This window comes from Solanum verrucosum, unplaced genomic scaffold (genome assembly GCF_900185275.1).
Source record: "Solanum verrucosum unplaced genomic scaffold, falcon-dt-bn FXZP01000214.1, whole genome shotgun sequence".
In the NCBI taxonomy this organism is placed as follows: domain Eukaryota; kingdom Viridiplantae; phylum Streptophyta; class Magnoliopsida; order Solanales; family Solanaceae; genus Solanum; species Solanum verrucosum.
The window spans coordinates 1,701,378-1,717,008 of record NW_026020059.1 but is presented as its reverse complement, the minus strand read 5'-3'; the positions used below and the strand labels follow the sequence as shown (position 1 = coordinate 1,717,008).

General features: G+C 36.5%; 2 protein-coding genes across 4 annotated transcripts in view; both read right to left on the bottom strand.

Moving 5' to 3' along the window:
* Window positions 1-11,166, bottom strand: part of LOC125823320 (protein TRANSPARENT TESTA 9) — a 364,024-nt gene extending 352,858 nt beyond the window's left edge. For 2 of the 3 annotated variants that reach the window (XR_007442703.1, XM_049502712.1), the window contains exons 1-12: window positions 10,827-11,166; window positions 7,650-7,701; window positions 7,450-7,526; window positions 7,203-7,336; window positions 7,015-7,111; window positions 6,846-6,903; window positions 6,017-6,125; window positions 5,798-5,918; window positions 5,521-5,713; window positions 3,727-4,055; window positions 2,757-2,845; window positions 2,594-2,682 (exon numbers count right to left, since the gene is read on the bottom strand). Coding sequence is in view for 1 of the 3 variants with exons in the window: in XM_049502712.1 (XP_049358669.1) it covers window positions 2,594-2,682; window positions 2,757-2,845; window positions 3,727-4,055; window positions 5,521-5,713; window positions 5,798-5,918; window positions 6,017-6,125; window positions 6,846-6,903; window positions 7,015-7,111; window positions 7,203-7,336; window positions 7,450-7,526; window positions 7,650-7,701; window positions 10,827-10,879 (1,401 nt within the window). In the remaining 2 variants the exon portion in view is untranslated. The remainder of the gene's footprint in view (window positions 1-2,593; window positions 2,683-2,756; window positions 2,846-3,726; window positions 4,056-5,520; window positions 5,714-5,797; window positions 5,919-6,016; window positions 6,126-6,845; window positions 6,904-7,014; window positions 7,112-7,202; window positions 7,337-7,449; window positions 7,527-7,649; window positions 7,702-10,826) is intronic. The other variant, XR_007442704.1, reaches the window with a different exon arrangement.
* Window positions 1-15,631, bottom strand: part of LOC125823318 (protein SMAX1-LIKE 4-like) — a 534,427-nt gene that overhangs the window by 174,315 nt on the left and 344,481 nt on the right. The gene's annotated exons all lie outside the window — the stretch shown is intronic.

Sequence of the window (15,631 nt, the reverse complement as noted above, 5' to 3'; positions counted from 1 at the left end):
ACTAGGCTGGCCTAGGTTAAAAATGCCATAAAAATATAGGATCAGAAATGCTTGGGGCCCAGGTAGTATCTTCATAGAGGTCTAGAGTGTCTTGGAGAGGTTAGAGTAGGATAGCTTACCAAGCTATTTAATGTTATATTAAGATGTGGTAGGATGCCCGATGTGTGGAGAAAGAGTACCCTGAACTCAAATTTATAAGAACAAATGAAACATCCAAAGTTATGCGAATCATCATGGCATTAAACTTATGAGTCATACAATGGAACTCAGGAAAAAAGTGATAAGAGCATAGACATAAAGAGTAAGGACATTACAAGAGAGACAAAGTTCCTGTTTGGATTTATGCCTGGTAGCTCTATAACAGAAGCTATATTTTTAGCAATGGAGATTGATGGAAGTTTATTGCAAGAGGAAGAGATATTTGCACATGGTTTCTTGACCTAAAGAAAGCATATGATAGAGTATCTAAAAAGGTTCATTGGTGGGTATTGGAGACCAAAGGAATTTACATTTTAAATAAATGTCATGAAGGACATGGATGAAGGGCACATCACTAGTGTGAGGATAGAAGTAAGAGATGCAACGGAATTTCTAATAATCGTGGGTTTACACTAGGGATCGGTATTGAGCCTGTACTTATTTACCCTTGAGATGGATGAGCTAACCAACACAATGCAGGATGAAACCATTGGTGTATGCTATTTGTCGACAATATTGTGCTAACTTATGAAATCATTGGTGTATGTTATTGTCTATGATATTGTGCAACTTATGAAACCAATGAGGGTGTCACCAAAAGCTTGAACATGGAGAATCACTCTAGAATTTGGTTTGAAGACAAGTTATGCCGGGATTAATTATCCTGGTAATATTTCTTATTGACTAGGTTTGTTGTATTGAAAATAATGTGCATTGCATAATTTCTAAAAAAAGGTTGTTTGTTTACAAAAATATCCTCTACCTTATTTAGCAGAGAAAGGGTTTGAGGGACCTCAGGGGTGTTTTTTCCATTTTCATTGTTTTATCCAGGGACCAAGCATGGGATAAGGCAATTCCAAATTTTTATCCCGGATTTATTTATGCTTGTCCAGCATACCGAACGACCACTAAGAGTTTTAGGGTAAGTAGAAGTAAGACTATATATATGCACTGCAAGTTTAGTCACCAATAACAACATACCCAGTATAGTCTCACAAGTGGGGTCTAGGGAGATGCGGTGTATGCAGACCTTACCCTTATATCAGAACGTGGTTTGAAAGATATACAAGAGTGAAAAGCTATAATAAAAATATTGAAGAAAGAAAAGTATTGAAGGTAAAAATATTATAGATAACAGAAGTAAGAGAACCAACAGTAGTAATAAAATCGAAGAATAAGATAATGCTTGCATAATAATTGTCGAGAATACAATTAATAGAAGTGTGATCTCTCAAGCAGTTGAAGCTTTTAGATGAGATGACCACACACTTCAACATGGTATCAGGCAAAGGTCCTGGGATCGAATCTCACCGTCCCCCATATCAAAAAGAATTTCCATGTACTTGGCTCATGAAGAAAGAATCAGGTCCCCACGTGAGGGGACGTGTTGAGAATACAATTAATAAAAGTGTGCCCTCTCTAACCGCTTAAGCTTTTAGATGAGATGGTCACACTTCAACAGTAATAATAATACTAGCAAGGCAAAAGGTAAGCACTTTAGACTAGACCCAGCTATATCAGTTGCACGAGAGAACCCTCAACTATCTACTAATTGTATCCCCTAATCCTTGACCTCCACAATATCCTATCTAGGGTCATGTCTTCAGTAAGCTGAAGATGTGTCATGTCATGTCTAATCACCTCTCCCAATTCTTCTTTTGTCTACCTCTACCTCTCCTCAAATCTATCTTCGCCAACCTCTCACACCTTAGGCATTTGTGTTCCTCTTCTTCACATGCCTGAACCATCTCAGTCTTGCTTTATGCATCTTGTCCACCACAGAGACTAGCCCCACCTTGAAGTGAGATTAGACCGAATTGTGGTGCCTAAGTGCAAACAGTTCAAATGTTTAGGCTCGTTCCAGTAGATGAAGATGCTACACATAGAATCAAAATCGAACAGTTGATAGGAGAACTGCAACTAGGGTATTATGTGATAGAAGGATGCCTACCAAAGAACTTCTAGTACTTGTTAATGCTATTTTTATTAATATTTTGTTATTTTATTAGAATATTGAACTGAGAAGAGTTCAATTGAAGAAACATGGTTGGGGGGAATTCATATAGCCTACCCCTACTTGCTTGAGGGTGAGGCATAGATGTTGTAGTAGTATCACTTGTAGCTACATTGTAATATTCAATTAACAAAAAGGTAAATCAGTTTTATGAATGATTTTGTTAGTCAAGTGATAGTACATTCACATATAGGCAATAATCATTATCTAACATCATAATTCATAAGGTCATAGATCTTAAGCTAACCTATTGTTGGATAGGCTTTTCATATTTGCACATTTCACATTCCAAAAGTTAAAGCATGGGACCTACTTTAATAGAAACTAGTGAAACAAATCTCCAACTTAATTTCAGAAAAATCACTTTCATATAATGATTACTTTACGGCAGCAACATACCAACAAGAGTTTCTTCTGTTGTTTTCTTTGTGGAAGAATTCCAAGAGCGTCAAGCATTGATTCTTCCAGCTCTGCAGGCATAAAGGTTCTTATAAGAGTGGGGAAAAGCATCTGAAGGAAAAAAACCACAAACCACTTATATTACCTTTAGTCTGCAATAGTGTAGCCAACATGCTTAAAGAACCCGAAACTTGAACGTCGTCACCAGTAGTAATATAAGAAAGTAAGGCCTCCCTACAGAACAGAAAATTGCAGGAAAAAGAGCAATGAGTTTAAGTGATTGGGCTGCTCGCTCCAAATGTACTGGTTTACAGTATGTACTACTTATAGGTGTAAGACACAATGAAGTAACCAAACCGTTCAAGAAGTTCTAAATACTATTTACTGCTAGACCATCTAAATAAGAGTAAAACTAAGGAGAAACAAGAAAGTAAAAGAATGACAAAAGAAAGACAACTATTTTTCATTCAACTCATGCTGAGCTGGTGCTAGACTTCTAGTGAAAATCATTCAAAACAATAACTACAACTCCACAAGTGTTGTGTAGAGTAGAGAGAAAAATGGAGAAATATACAGAACAAAATGATAAGAAATCCTACAGACAAACATGATAATAAGAAGATATGAGATATGATAATGGTTACTTATCAAGAAAAAGCTGAAAGGTTAACCTTTAGAAAAAAGTGAAGTGGAAAACTAAGATTCGATGACTGAGTAAAGTCAACAGTCTCAGAAGTTCATAGAATTTGACAATCAGACAGGTTTCAACTATTTATTAAGCAAAACTCAAAAAAGTTATGTTTTAACCATGATAGGAGGTTCCAAAATCTTGCCAAAAGTCATGACTTAAAAATTCAAGTGTTCTCTAGGGAAGTTGATAGAGATTCTTCTAAAAGCAGAGTGCTTAAGTTTATTATTCAGTAAACATTACATCCCTGCAGTTATCAGTTACTGTTCATCCAAGACAACAATTATTGAATGTGATATGTTTTAATGATAATTTCACCTAGTGCAGTGTTAGCAAACTTCAATTTGCAGTATGCATCTAACAAATTAATAGCTCACCTCCTTTACAAAAGAACAAATAATTAAGAATAAGATGGAATGTGAATTACCTTAACGCAGAATATGTGCTCCCATGATCTGGTTGAGAACTGTCGTCTTCTGGGTGACTATTTAAGGAGCTGGATATGTTCGGAATTAAAACCCGTAAACTTTGACCATCAGAATCTGATCTGAAGCCACTATTTTCTGAATCTTGATTTTCATGTGACATATCATGGTTAACCATGAAACCATTCAGTTTAGCTTCAGACATTGGGACGAATGTTTCTATATCACAAAGAAGAACAGCAGCAACAATATTTGCCAAATCTTTTATCTTAACAATGCGCAAGATGCAACAAAGTAAATACAAGGAAGTTGCGGTTCCAATTCCTGCATCCTACATTAAAGAAACATGAAAGTTAAAAATTAGACCTACATGAGCCACAAAAGACTATCGAGAGATAAATTCCAGCAACCAGCATACAGTGAAAACAACAAATGCCAAGGGAGGAAACCAAATCCCAAGGGAAACTCATTGAAAACCCATGCACGTTACCAAGTTCACTCTGCATACTAGCTTCTTATACCATTATCTTGTGTCACTACAAGCCCCTTGAGCTTGCTACAGCCACTTCTACTTACTTCCTTCTAAAGAACTACAGAAGCTTTACATTTTAACCCCAATCCCAAAACTTGTATTACATCTTAAAGTCACTTTTAATGGTCGGAGCAAAATCTATCTTCTTATTTATTTCTTTGATAATGAACAATTTTGATTACAAAGTGAAAAACTTAACTGCGATCATCAGTTTCAACTTAAGCAATTCAAAGGAGGGATAAGATAAAAGGATAAAATGGAGTTAACCACAGAAAAATGATATAAATTGCTTTATTGCAATTTCCCCTCATTTTCTTTTTTTCTATTTACCTGAACTGTAATAATAAACAGAAATAAGACTTGCTTCTGACCCTTAAGATACTACTTTGTGTTTTAGATAATGGTGGTATCCACACTAGCTTGTGCGCACCTCAACTATTCAACTGGGTACTTGCTACCTCCCACCAACACATGCAGAAGGTACTTGTTTGCCAAAAACTGATAAATGAAAAAACCTATTTGATTTGCTCTAAATGTTGGGACATGCTCAATCTTAGAAAATATATGTGTGAGAAAATAGCAACTCTTGACATTTTTCTAATGGGAAACCAATAAACAAAGGACCAAAGAGAAAGTGTCAATTGTTGAAGTGTGTGACCTTCTGTCTAAAAGCTCACACACTTTAACATGGTTTAGGGGATGAAGAGGTCCTAGGTTTGAGTCTCATTGTCACCCATAATCAAAAAGTTCCACGTGCTTAGCCCATGAAGAGAATCAGGCTTCATGTGAGGGGGCATGTTGAAGACATAGTTAGATGAGATTGTCACACTTCAATATGGTACCATAGCACACTGTTATCTACTTAATTATATCTCAAGGGTCAAGCACGTAGAAACTCTTTTGATAGTGGGTGACGGCAAGACTCGAAGCCAAGACCTCTACCTATATTGATACCATGTTGAAATGTGTGACTATCTCATATAAAAACTCTTCCTTTTTTAATATGGTAAGCCGCATCCATCCATATTGCCTGCCTAGGAGCTCAACGGTGGACCTTTACCTAGGGGTCCTTTACCACATTTCTCACTTGATGACTTGATCCCTATCTTACAATTGGAGGCGAAGTATATCACTAGGCAAAAAAGTTAACTCAGAGGACTGATCTAGTAAAGGCAAGGACCTTAAGTAAACTTTCCAAATATTAGTGCTTCTATATTTTTCACTACACATGTAAAGAACGAGAGAGAGGGGTTTAGGTCATTACACTATCTTTAACAACTTCCATCCGTAAAGAAGGAAGTACTGATGGAAATATCAGCACCTTCAACATGAGGTCTGTTATTAGCCTCCCAATGTCTGGAATCCCTGCTGAAATAACATCACTAAAGTAATAGAGGTTATCCTCAATCTCATCAACAGATGAAAGGATAGAACCACTGGTAGCTGGACCCATACACCTGCATCATAAATCACTTGTCACACAGCAAATAGGTGATGCATAACCAGTTTCAAGGACAACATAAAAAAAAGAAACTACTTACTTTGAAGCATTAACCAACTTGTCCAAGTTGATGCATTGCTCCCGGAAAAATTTGACCAAATTTGAGAAATAATCGGCATGAGGATCACTGGCAACAAATTTGTTAACAGCCTCATCGCCAACTGTGAACACGTTGAAGGTCATTTAATATACTACCAAAAACACTGCGAATGAGGGAGAATATAGAGAAATTTAGAAGAAGTATAAAAAGAAAGCTCACCATGATAAACATTCAAGGTTAATGCACGTACTGCAGTTCGAATCATGCTTTCTTCATGAAACGCAAAGCGTATGGCCTCAACATAGAGTGGAAATGATACTACTTCTTCCTATTCAAAGATGTAGACCAAATGAAATGCAAAGGATGAGAAACTACAGAAGATAAGAACAATGGGATGGATGTTTTGAAAAATGAAGATACATGAAAATGATTAAATTCAAAGTTCAAAACAGATTGGTAGAATATATCAAAATTCAAACTATTGAACCAAGCTTTTTTTTCTGAACTTGTCTATTGAACCAAGTTAACAATCAACAAAAACAATGCAAGTCAAAATCTTTTCCCTGACAAAAGTGGACAGTGCACCTATTCTATGGTTCAAACTCCAGCTTGCAACAGAGGAAAATCAAAGATGCAAGAGAGACCTCTCCACCACTTCCCTCATCATAGCTCCCCCCATCTATCATATTTGAGTTTCTCCACTTCCAAAGCTCTCAACGATTAACTAAGGACCTCTAGTTAGGTCATTTATTAATTTAGTTTTTCTAAGGTCCGTAATAAGAAAGCAAACCAGCAAATTGCAGCACAGAACTCTCTTGGATCAACAAGTAGGGCTGTGAACAAGCTGAGCTAAGTCGACAAATATTATATTGGTATGCCTAGAATTTAAACAAACAGCAGCACAGAATTCTCTTGGGTCAACAAGTAAGGCAATGAACTAGCTGAGCTAAGTCAACGGACATAACATTGGCATGCCTAGAATTCAAACAAACAGAATAGTAACCTTAAAATTTATTAAGAAGTTAATAACTTTACAAATTGAACTTACATTATCAGTCTTCACAAGAAGGGAAATGGTGTTTTTGTTCAACTTTCCACTTATTGCTCTTTGAATATGCATGCATCCAGAAAACCAGTATCAGCAAGAAGCACTTGACTAAAACTGTATTTCAAAGTAAGGAAATGCCTCTAAAGCGGCTGAGTTTTAGGAAACACACCTAAGAAAGGATATGTAATAAGACAAAAGCTCTTCATTACGAAAGTCAAAAGAATATGTTATAAGGTGATTAATGTGCTCATTACTAAACATGTAATCTGCAAAATTTGGGGAGAAGTGTCAGACTAACAAAATGCCTAAAGGCAAGAATATTTGATTCAGTAAAACACATTCCAACAGCTCACTTACAAATAGAATGCTCATTTTTTAAGTTTTGGATCACAATACTCATCGTCTGCAGCAACTGAAGCGACACAATAACAGTTCTACTAATTCTTAATATACGTACAAACTCCCCCATCACCTGCTTCTCCATGAAAAACCTGCAGAAATGCCGACACACTTGTAAGGAAAAACATTACAAGAAGAAAGCTTGTTAGGTCTGCCTCGGGCTAAAATAACAGTATACACTAAAAGGTCCTTAGCAGAGACATACTCAAAATAGGCCACATCATGTTGATCACCATATGTTATCAACTCCGCAATTGATCTTAGTGCCTCAATCACAAAATCCTTCATGTCACAAGAAAAGATTTAAATATATGAAGAATAATCATACCTGATGGCAGGACAGCATTAAATAAATAGCTACAGAAAGCGAAGAAAAGGAGGAAATTGTAAAGGCAATGTAATTACCTTGTTGACCTCATTAACAACTTGAACTTTCATCAGCTGATCAGTCAAAAATCTGCACAATAGGCAGGAATGCAGTTGAAACTTCACAATGATCAAGAACTGTTATAGTAACCTGGACAATCATCTGAGCATCATGTACTTAAATTTTACGGACTACTTTTCTTTCTTTTTCTATAATTAAATTGTGGTCCGTAGACCGATTTTATTAATAACACAGAGTCTGAAAAATCAAAAATGGACCAACGTCCCAAAACAAAATAGCAATAATGAAATAAAATGTCCACGTCCAAAAGAACAAACCCAGCCCCAAAAAACAAAAAAGTACTATCGAAAGGATTGTAGGTATATCTTAGAAGATTATCCGACAGTCTTCTCCTTAGCTTCCGCCGGCACCTGAGAATGTTGTCTGAGGCATGTCGCTGGAACCACCGACTTAAGCTCCTTCTCCTTTAGATGTTCTTATGCTTGTGCTTCCACTAGTCGATGGTGAACTCTGTTAGACCATTACTCTGCTTCACATTTCCAAGGTTCAGAGTTTGTGCTTCCCCTCTCCTTACTAGATCTCTTTATTCCTCCTGTTTCTGAAGTTATTTTATTCCTCTTATTTCCTAATCCAGGTGATCGGGGTATCTCTTCCCTAAGGAATCAAAGAAGAAGAAGAAGGAGGTTGTTGTCTGGGTTCAGCTGGCTTATCCTTGGTGATCCTCCCTCCCCTTCTATATTTTGTGGATTTTCGAGCTGGTTGACTGATACATTAGTATTGACCAGGTCCAGGAGAAGTCGGTGCATGCTCTCATCTGCTTTTGTAGGGTTTACGGTTGAACTCCAATCTTCCAGGTCTGATGTGACCCTACAAGCTTTCACTTTTGGTGAAGTGTATTTTTGATAGCTAGAGTAGAGTAGCCTAAATAGCTTCTCTACCTCCACGAGGTAATGGTAAGGTCTGTGCACACTCTACCCTCCTCAAACCCCACTTGTGGGATTTCACTAGGTATGTTGTTATTGTAGAGTAGAGTAGCCTAAACAGTTTATACACAGTTGTAATGTCTCCTTCCAGGCATACTCTCTTGTTAATATGTTTGTTGTGTACTTTATGCTCTCCTTTGTTCGATGAACTGTAAATATGACTGTCGTGAACACTGATGATGCTCGTGTCTTTAAAAATCTCTGGTTGTCTAGTCATTGCTGGTTGATTTTGCGTGTTTTCACCCTTAATGCTGGTATCTAAGCTTTGTCTATGTTCAAGATCTTCTTTCCAATCGGTGGAAGATCCTGAAATGAATGATATTCATGTAATTCTTGTTGTCCAATAGTTGTATTAGCAAGTGAGTTTGCAAGATGATTCCCTCCTCTGAATGTGTGGATGGCCTAAGTGTGTAGATTGTGCATTGTCTCCCTCATCTCTTCCACTTCCGCAGCTATTTTCCAGGGTACCTTCCGAACCTCCTGTATTATGTTCATTAGCCTTAGTGAGTATGTTTCTTACAGAACATCCATCATTCTATGTCTCCAGCAGTACCTTAGGGCCTCCAGGATTGCCACAGTCTCTGCTTCAATGTTTGTAGTGATCCCAGTTCCTTTTGCTTGAGCATATACCAGATCACCATTCTTGTTCCTCAGACAGAACCCATATGAGCTTGGACCCAGGATTGCCCTAACTTGCCCCATCAGTATTGCACTTGACTCTGTCACCTTCTGGAAATCTCAATTTTACACTACAATAGTATAACTTAGGCATGTAGTCTTTCACCACAGCAATTACAGTTGGCCACTCAACAGGAAAGCTTTTTATCCATGGATACATCATCCCGACCAACTGCTTGACAGTTGTTTGCACCTGAAAGACCATCTTTGCGAATGTGATGTCCCCCCCACTCTCCTTGAGTTCCTTCTTTTCCATAGTTCCCACATGATGATTGTTGGTATAGCTCTGTATACAGCTCGCAATTAGGGGGTGCAAGAATAGCCTGCAATACGGACTACTTTCCACTGCAACTTAAGCAGCACAGTTTTCCATATGAATTATCATGTTTTATTGCTTGAACTTCACTATATTAGAGCAAGCTCACATTGGCAGTCCCAAACCCAGATAGAGGAGAAAGGTTGTGCCATTGCGGTAGACTGATATAAGACAATTCATGATGATTTCTCACAATAAAGATATTGTCAGGCCTGCTCAGGTAAGCAAACATTACAGTGGCACCTGGATATAATGAATAATAGGCCAGGGATTCCATCACATCACTGCCTGGATGTGGAGTATGAGATAAGGCTTTCATATCATGAATGTGTATAGGTAAAGAAGTTAGTCACGCCATATCGGTGTCTGGATGTGGTGCAAAATGGGAACAGGTCCCCATGTCATGGACGAATGTGAGTAGAGAAGCTAGTCATGTTAACTTTATCAAAAAAAAGAAGATAGTCTCACCACTTCAGCGCCTGGATGTGGCGCAAAATAGGAAAGAGTTCCCTCATCATAGATGGGCAAGGGGAAAGAAACTAAGCCAAGAGAGTAAGATTTTGGAAGGTAGTGGGAATATAGGCTTTTTGACAAGATAGTCGGTTGGATTGTGGACAATTCATTATCCTCTTCCGAATTAAAGAAATGTATCTATATATGATTCAAGGTTTTGGTCAAAAACGGGGGTAATTGTAGACATCAAAAGCAAAGAACCTCGATTATATTGCTCATCTATATTAAAATGAATGAGCTCCCAATAAAGCCTTCACCTGGTAGTATCAAGTCAAAGGGAAGGTTGTACGACCAAAAGATCTACAAGTTCAACTTACAAGTAAGTATTTGTGTCCAGCGCCTCTTCGTACTAGGGGTACATAAAGAGCAGTTGGATAATGAGGTGTTCGGGCCAGCTTTCAAGTATTTCCCACTGTATAAATAGTTTAAATAAATATATTCTTATGACATGAAGAAAAGAAGGTAAATTGACTTTAGCTCCACAGTCTAAAACCACTTTGACTTTTGTTCATAAAAATTATCCATTATTACCTTCTTCTATACTAAACAACTATACACTAATAAAATCAATGCTTTTTAATTCTCTCCATTTGATCCAAGTAAAATGATTCTAGAACCTTCCAGAGGATCTATATCCACTAGTATTCCAACCTGAATCAACTATTTTTAGTTTTCTACATTTATTCAAAAGTACAGCAAGTTACCTGAATTCATCCAAGGAGAATCGCTCTCTGGATCTCCAAAAGGAGAACCACATGGCGTTTCTAGCAATAATAACAACGAATTGTTCTCAGGATTTCACCACACAGCTCATTCTCTTCCAAAACCGTGACTTCAATTCAAGAAGTCACAGTGCCTTTGATCATCGATTAACCCCTACAATTCAAATTCTTCTTCACAGTAACACAGAGGTATAGAGATGGAGATCGCAATTGAGGATTAGGGTTTGAGTTTGAGGAAATTTAGACACCCAAAAGTGCGTGTTTGTGCGTGCGAGATCGAAGAAGATTGCCCTCCGGTGAGAGGAAATTCTCAAAATGGAGCTTTCTCTTTCTCGCCTGAATCCCGATGTAGATTTTTTTTTATTTAATATTTCCCCATTTATTCTTTGGGTACTATATTTTGGTAAAATAATACTACTAGAGTTTTTGGCTAAATTTATAACTCAAATCTAATGTATATTATTATTATTATTATTATTATTATTATTATATATATATATATATATTAACATGAACTCCTGACTTAAATGTTAAAATACTATAATATCACTAACTTAGGTTGTGACTTTTCGATGAGTTGTGATTTTTTTTAAAGGATTGTGATTTTTCAATGAATTGTAACTTTTTCAATGAGTTGTAACTTTTTCAATGAGTTGTAACATTTTCAAAGGGTTGTGACTTCTCGGAAAAGTCATTACTTTTCAGATAAGACACAAAAAATATTTATACTACCCTTTATTGACTATAAATAGTGGGGTTTCCTCTCATTTTTCAACCACAATTTTTTTAATCTTCTACTCTTCTTCTTCTTGCATTTTAAAAAATTTCGTGTGATTTATTGTCGTTGAGTGACTTTGAAGTTTAGCGGAATATGAGGTACCACTATTCTCATGAATTAAATCGTTCTATCCTAAGAAGGTATATTCCATAACCTCGAGTACTTGAGGAAAATACTTTTGATGATATAATAATTATTTTTTTGCTTAATATATACATTAGTATGTAATGTTCCAATATATGAAGTTAATATGGTGTAGTCTAAATTCATTTGTTTTTGTTAACAATTTCTCTTTGATGTAATATATGCTTATGAATATCTTTTTCCAAAATTATTAAACTTCTCAAGAGTTAAGAGAATTGTCACGATTTGTTATTTTGATACTCAAGACAAAAGAATGATTTTATTATCAATGTTACTTATGTGATTTAGATTGTCAAGAAGTTTACTTCAAAATAGTTATTACTATATAAACATTGCCCTTTTGTTTTACTTATTTACTATTTCTTAATATTTCAGTATTTTAGATGAAGAAAAGTTCATATGACTTGTAATAATTGTAACATCCCGCCTTAGAAAGAACTAGAAATAGAAAGAACCAATTTGGAAAGAGCCAACTTGAGAATTTTGTTAAGTTGTGAATTTTGGGTCAACTTCAAACGACCATAACTTTCAATACAGGATGAGTTAGGTAGCCCATAACATATCAAATGAAAGGTCTTGGAATCCTCTTTCCAACGCCACCGAGTTTGCTAAGTTTCGAGTTCGGACGAGGGAGATATAACCATTTGAAATCTGTCTGTCCAGTTAAGGAAAGTTACTCAAAAATATGAGAGGTATTTTGGTCTTTTCCTTACCCCTTCAGCTTAAAACGAATTTAGTAATTTTGGGGTCAAAATTAATTTGGATCAGTTTTACAAATCCCATATACGCTTAGGGTTTTGAGAGGAGTTCAAGAGGAGGAGAAAAGAGGAAAAAGTTCAAGGCGTTCGTCAAAGATTCGGCAGATTTGTCAAAGGATTTCACCAAATTAAGGTATGTACGTTTTCATAGTGTTGGGTTCGTTCACCCACACATCAATCATGATTTACATATTCGAATCCATCCATAAAGATTGATGAATTTAAGTTCTTGGTGAGTGTTCTTGAAGTGTTGTTCTTAGTTATTGAATTTAATTGGGAATTTAGTGTTGCTTTGAGTTCATGAAGTTAACTAATAGTTCTCTGTGTGGGTTTCGTTGGGACTGTTCTGAGTAATGAAAATTCGTGATTGGACCTTAGAATTGCGGTGGGTATGAGTTGAATCAAGAGTGGGAGGAGAGGAAAAGACCGGGCAAATAATTGCGCTCAGGCCCGCATCACGGAGGCGCCTAGAATTTCAGTCCCCAGATATTCACCCCCATCTCTGCGTCGCGGAGAGGATACGGAGTCCTCTGCCTCAAAAATATTTTCGCGACCAAAAATTTAATTTCATCTTCGCGTTGTGTCGGTGTTCTTTAATTTGGGTTTTCACTCGTTCTTGTGATCAACTATCTTAACCCTCCTAAATCATTAAGAGATCCTACATTCCAAAGCATAACCCTTTAATTCATAATTCCAATTCAAGGTAGAGTTAAAAGTCAAGTCTTGAGAGTTCATTAGAGTCATTTTGAGAAGTCTTTTACAATCTTTTAAAACTTGTTTTAAGACTTGAGCATTTGAGTTTGAGGAAGAGTAGAGTTGAGTTCATTTTCTTTAAAATGATACATGGGAATTAAGTATTCCCAAGATTAAATGTTTTTACATTTAAGATGAGAGGAAACACTGATTCCAAAAGAGTTCTTGAGCAGTATCTCTTTTAAGAGAATTTTTTTGAGTAATTATCTCAAACCAAAGAAAGAGTGATGAGCTAAGTTATATTTTGGGAGTAGTATTAAACACCGATATGGGGGAGAGTTCTAACACTCACAACCCCCATAAACCATGTAGCCAACGTGGGTAGTAAGGGTCATACTTTTTAGATGATTCCTTATTTCTTTCTAACATAGACTAGTGGATTCACTTAGTTAGTAGGTCCTATACCCCGATAAAGTATAGGACAGTTCTGGCAGCGTGGGCTAGACGTTGTATCATCACACAACTCATAGTGATGGTTGTCGGTTAGAGAATCTCCCATATAGTTATTTTGTATTCTTATATACAATAGAGTTATTTTGTATTCTTGCATACAAACTGAGTTATATTGTATTTTCTAATACATTGAGTTGTTGTCTACTGTTTTAAAAGCTTTTCTTATAATACATCTTTACTACTACTTTATATTGAAATGAGTTGAGTAACTTTGAGTATCCCTAATGTAACACCCCATAAATTCTATGACTAAAGTTAGAGCCTCACCTTATGAATAATGACTTAAAAATAGTCAAAATGATGTTTATAAAGCTAAACTAATGTAACTGACTTGGTTTGGAAGAGTAAAAGTCTAAACGTTAAGAAACGACCACAACGTCCGAAAGCTAGAGAAGAATGTGTTCTAGTGTGTCCTTAAGTTTTGGGCAGGTTTGGGAGTGTCGTATGATGGTATAATCTTGTAAAAAGGTTTAAATTAGGTAAGTTATGTTCATAGGGTCAAAACGTCCGGGTACGACCCCCCCAAGGACCTCCTAGAGGTCCTTGAGGAGGACCCAAACATGGACCCAAAAGCTGTCAAAACTGCAGCAAATGACGAGACCAAAACTCACGGCCTATAGACTGGTCGACGGACCGCAAGTCATGGCCGTGAGCCCATACTTAGTCGTGGGAGACTTGGCCCCCCCAAAAGGGAGCCTCAGTACCAAACGACAGATGACCAGCACGGTCCGCACCTACGGTCCGTAGGTAGAGGATCGTAAGTCCTGGCAGTTTTTAAGTTTTTAGTTTTTAGTTTAGGGGTCTTAGTTTTAGTTAGTTATTTAATTAAGGGTTAAGAAGGGTGGTTAGTTAACTAATTACCATTCTAAGCCTAACTATAAAACCCTAACCCTAAGACTTTAACTCACACAACTAAACTCACAAGTCAAACTCATTCTTTCTCAAAACTCTCTCAACTAAGAACCCTATTGAAGAAGAAGACCAAGGTTCATCTAGGGAAGCAAGGTTTCGATTTTTCCCCATCAGTTATCAAGGAATTAGCTAAGGTATGGTTGCTTATCACTCGTGGGATTCCTTTCCCCAAGAGACCCCTTCAAGATGAATTTCAAAATGTCCAATTTCTAGGATTTCAATCCAAAAACGTGGGTCTTCTTTCTAAAGTGAAATTGATGTAATAAACTGACTTTGATTGATGTTATATGAACAATTATGAATGAATTTATGTTGTATTTGTGGTTTCTTGAAGAATTCCCCATGAGACCCATGTTTCTCCTTCTTTTCCTAATTCTAACCCTAGTTTGTGTTGGATATTGATTGAAGGCTATGAATTGAAGGTGATGTTATATAATTCATGTTTGTATGATGATTCTACCCTAGGTTTGAAATTAGGGTTGAGTCTTTGAATGAATTCTTGAAGGCTATGAAGGGAATATGTTAATTGATTATATTGATGTTGATAATGTTATTACTTCATGAATTACCTTGTATTATGTATTGGTTATGAACTGATTGGTGATTGAAGTATGAATGTCCTAGGAAGGGCAAGAAGGTATAAAGGTTGGTTCTTCTTTGAACTCAAGTATGGAAGGTGAATTACTTAGACTGTAATGATGCTATACCTAATGTGTTGTTGTGGTGTCGATGACCTAGTTTCCTCATCCTTAACCCTCTACACTTGAATTAGCTATGAAATATGTATGTATGTTATGGTATGATTGCTATATGATTGAAAAGTAGTTCTCATGATTATAGTGTAATGTGAAGTGAAAGGGTTACTCACTTACTAAGTGTTTCTAAAGTGAAAGGATTGTTACTCACTTATGAACACATATGAGCTATTATGGTAAGATGTTTTCATAAAAGTCTAGTAAAGGCTAATGTGAACTTATGTGATGACTAAA